The 6,955-nt window shown below is 53.4% G+C and overlaps 1 protein-coding gene across 1 annotated transcript in view; it reads right to left on the bottom strand.

The window, feature by feature from the left end:
- POMGNT1 (protein O-linked mannose N-acetylglucosaminyltransferase 1 (beta 1,2-)) overlaps window positions 1-6,573 on the bottom strand; it is a 14,167-nt gene extending 7,594 nt beyond the window's left edge. The window contains exons 1-8 of the mRNA XM_009638800.2: window positions 6,385-6,573; window positions 3,167-3,275; window positions 2,651-2,766; window positions 2,278-2,343; window positions 1,736-1,849; window positions 955-1,072; window positions 558-656; window positions 9-36 (exon numbers count right to left, since the gene is read on the bottom strand). Of these exons, the coding sequence (XP_009637095.2) occupies window positions 9-36; window positions 558-656; window positions 955-1,072; window positions 1,736-1,849; window positions 2,278-2,343; window positions 2,651-2,766; window positions 3,167-3,275; window positions 6,385-6,501 (767 nt within the window). The 5' untranslated portion in view covers window positions 6,502-6,573. The remainder of the gene's footprint in view (window positions 1-8; window positions 37-557; window positions 657-954; window positions 1,073-1,735; window positions 1,850-2,277; window positions 2,344-2,650; window positions 2,767-3,166; window positions 3,276-6,384) is intronic.
- Between the last annotated feature and the right edge of the window lie 382 nt (window positions 6,574-6,955).

The raw sequence follows: 6,955 nt of genomic DNA, 5'->3' as shown, positions 1-6,955 counted from the left end.
GGTTCAGCTCTGTGTCGGGCCAATGGCATTCAGCATCTGGAGGCACCAAGTAGAAAAAAAAGACTGCTCATTCCCATGGCCTCACCTGGTGTGCTCCAGGCTGCACTGCCACACAGACAGCTCTGCCTGGGCTCAGCCATCACCAATACAGTCCTCGTGACTATGAACAAGCAATACTTCTGGATGCCAAATATAATCACAGGAGTCATTCAGAAGCCAGGCCCGCTATATGGCCTCTCTGAGTAGCAATCGGCCATGTTCAAGGTCAACAGTCAGAAAAGACTGGACCACACCTGGTTTAGAGGGGTGACAAATGGCCAGACCATGCCCCCACTTCCCCATCCTCACCTTTCTCAACAACCATGCCTGGAATTGCCATGGAAGCAGGAAGAAGGGAAGCTGGCTTCATTTTAAAAGTTACCATCCCCATCTCAAACAGCCTTAGATCCATCCTGGGATGTTGCTAACAAGCCCAGAGCTTTGACTCAAAACCACCAAGAGCAGCAGGCAGATGTGTCCCAGATACCTGGCACCACAGAGCAGATCTTCCTTCCTACCTTCCACAGATGTCAGGTGAACTTCTGTTTTCAGCAGTACAGGGTCACCCCATGTTGAGAGGGCAGGTGATTTGGCGTGCTTTTCCCCGTAGACTTCCCCTGGAGCAGAGACACAGGGTCAGGACTGTCTGGAAGGGCCCATCCCCGCTGTGTCAAGGCACAACCAGGTGCTCAGGGTGGCAGCTTGGCACCTTTTCTCCATTGGCCTCTGGCAAGCTGCTGAAGGGACATGCTCTGCCTCCATCCCTTCCCTCACCCCAAGGAACAGAGTTACCTGCTCTCTCTGACTTGTTCCCTGCTTATACAGCATGTTGGGGATGGGCTGGGTTTGTCTTCACCTGGCTTCTCCCCCAAAAAAAGGGGCCATAAACCCTTTCCCAGCCTGTGCTAGACTCACCTCCCTTCTTCCCCACAAATGTCCACATGTCTCTCCAGCTCAGGAATGGTGCAACTTGGCTCCCCAGGCTTTTCAGAACATTCTTGGCTGTGTCCTTGAGGTGAAAGGAGCCTTCATCCTGGAAGGAAACACAACCCTGCAGCTGATGTTTGGCTTCTAATGTAAGGAAGGAAAGTCTCCTATCAATACCAAAGAGGTACAAGGCCCACTCCCACCCTTGAACCAGCTGAGCCAGACACCTTCAAGAGCAGGTTCCTATGGTCTCTGTGCCACTAAACCTGCCGGTGTCTTCACCATTATCCACAGGGAGGTCAGAGGAGTCACAGACTCCCATTTCCTCAAGACCAAATTACTCTCGAGCAGGGCCATGTGTTCAGCAACACACAGCTAAACCTGAAACTTTGAAGAAGCACAGTGCTGCTCGCACAGCAGCCTAGAGCCAACAGTCCACAGTGCCCCCGCTAAAGCTGGGAACTGGGACCCAGAAGGGTCCCACCACATCCTTGGTACTTCCTCATGTCCATTCTCCACCTAACTTATGCAGGCTCTGACACATCTGCTTTTTGCTCTCCTGCCTTGCTGGGCACATAGCTGCATCTGTAGTAACAAAGGGGAGCAAGACAATAAGGGAAGTGATCCAGCCAGGGAAGCAATCCAGGCCAGGGGGATGTGACATTTAGCCCTGGGAATGCCTGATGACATTCAGGAGGCAACTGCCCCGATGAGCTTTATGGCATCCTGACTCAAGGTGACTTTTTCTTTTGACACTAAAGTCACATACCTTAATGGTGAAGATCAGGATCCGGCCCCGGGCAACCATGTTGAGGAAAAGTACCATGGCTTCATCTTCATGGGGAGAATAGGTGTCAAAAACCCTCTTGGCCATCACATGACCCTGTTGGTATTCAAACATCAAATGCATCTTAAATGCTATACGGCCAGGGCACGCAGAATTATGGAAATCTGTCCTGGAAGCCTCAGTCCCTGAACAACATGAGCTACTTTTCTGGTATGCCAGGGAATTAGTCCCCAGGCGAATTCACCCCTTGGGCCTTCACACATGACATGAAGTGCAATGACGTCCATGGGACAGCATTACCCAGCTTCACAACTCCTCTCCTGCCTGCTCCCCAAGGCAAGCACAAGAGAAATACTGCAGGGACCCTCTGGGTGACTACGTTGTGCTCTGGGAACTACAGGCAAACAAGCATTCAGGGACTTCTCTCTGGGCTGCCCTTTGCCTCATGCACCCAATAGTTAAAAGAGCAAGGACAAACACTGCCCAGTAAGAAAGACAAATGCAGTCATGTGGGGATGCTTTACCGTAGCCTGATTTAAGACGATGACGTGGATTCCTCTTCCCTGCTCCCGAGCCTCATCTTCCAGAACCTGCAAGTGGAGAAGCAATGAGAACCATATACCAATGCCTCTTATTTGCTGCCCATTCAGCACAGCAGAGCCCACAAACATGGGGCAAGTCTCTCTCCTGTGACATTTTGGCTTTGCTCATGGCAGTGATGGATGCTGGAGTAAAGGACAATGCGGGACAACACCTTCACAGCCTGTAGGGAGGAGGGGGATCTACTCCTGACCTTCTTGCCAGACACTGAAGTGCTCTCACCACTCACTGCTTGAGGCTTCACCCATTCAGCTCTACCCATCCTGCTCACGGGGACAGCCAGCACCCGTCACTTACCGTCGTCCCATCCACAGCCACATAGACCTTCGACCGGCTGGAGTACACCTCGACATCCAAGACCTTCTTGTTGCTGACAGGGTGCCTAGGGACCTCCACATTCAGCATCTCATCATCTACAGGGGAGAAATGCCCAGTCTCAACCAGCCAAGGCACCTCTAGCTTGTCCCTGCTTGGTGCTAGTCCAGCCATGCCTCCAGAAGGTCATGCCCAACAGGTATCCCAGCCCAACAAGCCATGGGTCAGAATTTACAGGGATTGCAGGTAAGGGAAATCCAAAATGGCAACAGGTCTGGCCCCAGCTATCCCCACACAGACCTCTGCAGCCAAACAGGCTGAAGCCCTGAGTAGACACCAGGAATGGGAACAGTCTCTTCTATTCATTTTTGTTAAACCCACATGCACAGCCCTGTCCTTCATGCTGTAGCTGGTCACAAGTTTGCCCCAACTTGAAGAAATTACTTCCCTCACTCTAGTTTCCTTGCTTCCAAAGAAAAACAAGATGCCGCCCCTCACCGTAGTCCTGTGCAGACTCCTCTTCCTCCTCATAAGCAGCTTTCCTGGTGTCCAAGATCAGTTTGATGTTCACAATTACAGTCACAAGCAGGAAGAGGACAGCACCTGTCTGCAATGCAGGACGCTTTGCATTAGCAACTTGTAAGTAACAATCCTGGGATCAGACCGCCTCATTAGCAGAGGCTGCAGGGCACCCCAAGATCTTGCAAGGGATCACACACATCTGCTATTTCCCCTGCTTTCTTCTGGGAGAAGGCAAAGAGAAAGAAATACAGATGACTGAGTTTTAGGGTGAAGTGCTTTCATCAGCTGGAGAGCACTGACTTCTGGATATAGGAGAATTAACCCACTTCCAACATACCCCTGCTTCTAGATCTGTGAGCAGATTCCCACTAGAATATTGCATCAAGGTTGAGGGTCTCTGCAGGCAAAGAGTTTGGTAATTCAGAGTTATAGCTCCCATGGTAACCTTAACTTCCGCCTCTCCTGCAGCATCACTACTCTCGTCTCTCCCTCTGCCACCAGAGGACACATTTAGAGGGAGCGGAGATGCTGCGCGACTGAAGCAAGGCAAAGGGAAGAAGCTGAGGTCTGACTTCAGGAAACCACACTGTGCCACAGGCTGCAGAGAACAGCCCACAGCCTTACTGTCTGCAGCAAACTTCAAGGTAACCTGCATGGATGCTGACACAGAGGGCCACGGGAAGGTCTGGGGGCTATGGAGGAGTCTATGGGAATCCCCGATGTGAGCATCACCATTGCCCATGGCCTTGTTGCTCCCAAACCAAGAGGAAGGAGAAAAGACTAGAACATGTCTACAGGCACCTGTATTTACTTAAATGCATCTTGCTCCTCTCCTCCTCAATTTCAGTCTTTTCCCTGGTATTTGGACCCAGTGTAAAGCAGAAACTGCTCCACACTCAAAAGGGCCTTTCCTGGGACAGAGCCACACAGGAAGACTTGGACTACAAACATCTCATGTTGGGAAATAACCCACCTGTGGGTGTAAGCTGCAAAAGCACATCTGGCCACAGCCAAGAGGACGGTCTTCGAGCTGCAGTTCTGGTCTGGGATGCAGGATTGGGAGACAAGACCTCAGCTGAAGCAATTTGTCTTTACTTGACCTAGGCAGTTTGTAACCCAGGGCCCAGGTGCTTCTTCACAGTGGAAAGGCGACAGCAGCATGTGGTGGACATAGGGCTCTCGGCAAGGAGAAAGTCCCTGCCCCAGGGCTGAGGAACAGCTCTAGCAGGAAGCCCAAAAGCTGCCCTGGACAGTCACGCAGTGAGGGAAGGCTTTGCCATTGGATTTAAGACGCAAAGCCCTGAGCAGCTATTACCCCCAAAGCTAACACTGCTGCAGGGCTCCACCACCAGCCTCCATGCCAGGAGAGCTCGCAGCAGAGCCACCACAAAGGCTCAAATCTGACTGCTATGTGCTGCTGACAGATTCATCCCATGGCCTGAAAGCTCTGGCCCCTTGGCCTAGCCATGTTTTAAATGTAATGGATGGTTCTGGCTTCAGCCACACAAGCTCAGAGTCCTACTAACTCCCCTGGAGTATCGCAAGTCTCAGCATGGAGATGTCACAGCAACCAAGGGAGAGGAAGGGAGAGGTTGGTGGAGGCTGCTCGCAGACTGGTCCCCCCGCAAGGGGATGGTGAGACAGGTCTTGGGTGATTTGGAGACTCTTCCCTTGTCCTTCAATGCTCCAACAGCTTGCTTCCTAAAAATCTGTGCCTTTTTCAGCTCTCTAGGACCCTTGATTCTCTGAGGTCTGGTACGGGGATGAGATCACACACAGGCCTGCCCCTGGTGAGAGGCACTAGAAGGATCCCTGCCCTACCTGGCCAGATACTGCCTCAAAGCTACGTGTTGCTGCTATCTCTGCCAAGCAGCCGAAGGGGTTCGAGAAGTAACTGAGGAAGACTGAAAACCAGCAATAAGACAACATGATGATATAAGTGTCACTGTGGCGTTTTGGCTTGTTGATTTGCTTGTTGATGCAGGAGCATGAGCACCTTTTGGGATCTGTGCACAGAAAGCTTTTAATTAGGCAAGAACAGAGCCTTGGGCTCGTGGTGAGGAGCAGGCTGTGCCCTGTGGCCAGCAGCAAGGCCATCTTACCAACCTGACCAGGACTTCTACCCTGGTCAGTACTGGAGACATGGGGAAGCAGCCCCGGTGACCAGAGCGAACAAGGCAGCACTAAGCAAGACCAGCAGCTGGGTCTAGCAAGGCTGGCTCAGTCAGAGCTGCTGAGAGAGGCCCAGCTGCTGTAGGCCTGGCTACTCCATACCTTCAGCTCTGATTTACATATTTTAAGTCCAGTTTTCATCTGTGTTTTAAGCCACATCAGTGTCACAAAGGAGAGAGGTGGCAGCAGACAGGCTCTAGCCCATTGCCCCCAACACAATGAGCAACACTTGCCTGAATGACCAGGTCTGTTCCCAAGCCCTGAGCACCCCAGGGGACTCAGGACTGAGCAGTATCCTTTCCCAGGAAGCCCTCGCGAGCCCTCGTCCTCCCAGGCACACACAAAACCCTCCCGTGCTCCCTCCCACAGAAACCAGCTGCCAGACTTCACTGAGCTCTGCTCATCTCAGGAACAGCCCCTCTTCTGCAGCTCGCTGCCATAAGGGCCGAACCCTCCCTGTCCTTAGGCCCCCAGACGCCCCCCAGGACGCTGGCTCCACTGAGGATTAGCCGTTTTACAGCACAAGGGACCAAGCCTGCAGCTTTCCCAGACACCAGCTGCCTCTGGGGCACCAGATCCCGTTGTTACCCAGCCCTATTTTCTCTGTCCACCTGTCGCGCATTATACCAGGCTTGGTTTGCAAACCAAATGGGGCAGGGATGGTTTCCCACTGCAGGCAGGGCCCTGCTGCACTTGGCATGGGTCCGGAACCAGGAAGAGAGGAATTGGTCAGGTTTCTAGCTGAAAGCCTCCCAAGGATGCTTGGATAATTGATTCTTCTGCCATAGCCACCCAACAGGTCCATTTGCAGCTGGAATGAGCTTCTAGACATGGCATACCCTTCCACACACAAGCACAAAACCACTGGAAGTAGCTTTTTGGGGGACAAGTTATGCTTCCCCAGCATGTTAGGTCACCCAGGACCACCAGCAAACCCATCTCTGCCCACACAGCTGCTCTGTAAGCTCGTAAACCCTATAGATTATCCTCCCTAATCCACCGTGGGCCTGCGGGTGACTCACCTGGCACAGCTTCCGCAGCGCACGCTGGTTCATCAGTTTGTACTTCCAGGCAAGGTACCAGCTCCGCTTCTTGTGGGGCTTGGCGGCGGGGTTGGGTTTCCACTCATCCATAGTCATGGGGGCCAGCACAGAGGCAGCCGCGCGGGGCAGGGGTCAGGATGCGCTCTGCTCCACTCTTGTGTCCATCGGGGATCCCTGACAGGATGGGACAGGAGAAGGGTGAGGGAGGTGAGCGCCTTCAGACCCTCTCCCCAGCAAAGGCAGGGCCACAAGCGGTGGCCACGAGCGGCACTCATGTACCACAACCAGAAGCCCAACGGAGCCTCCCCCCCTGCCAGCACCCCCAGCCCTGCAGGGAGCGATCCGGGAGGCCAGGCTTCACTGGGGGACTGTCAGCAGGGTGATGGGAAGCCCTTGAACCCACGGGCCAGTGAGGACCTCTGCTCCAGGCCAACACCTTAGCGAGGCCGCTGCAGTGTGGTGGGCCCACTCCCACCCTCTGGAAAAGTGGCCAAGAGGCACGAGTGGGCGACAGGCCCCGACTGGCAGGCGTTACGGAGGTGCCATCACC

This window comes from Egretta garzetta, unplaced genomic scaffold, assembly GCF_000687185.1.
Source record: "Egretta garzetta isolate BGI_Z169 unplaced genomic scaffold, ASM68718v1 scaffold145, whole genome shotgun sequence".
In the NCBI taxonomy this organism is placed as follows: domain Eukaryota; kingdom Metazoa; phylum Chordata; class Aves; order Pelecaniformes; family Ardeidae; genus Egretta; species Egretta garzetta.
The sequence above is the reverse complement of the archived record's forward strand: the minus strand, read 5'-3'. Positions and strand labels throughout refer to the sequence as shown.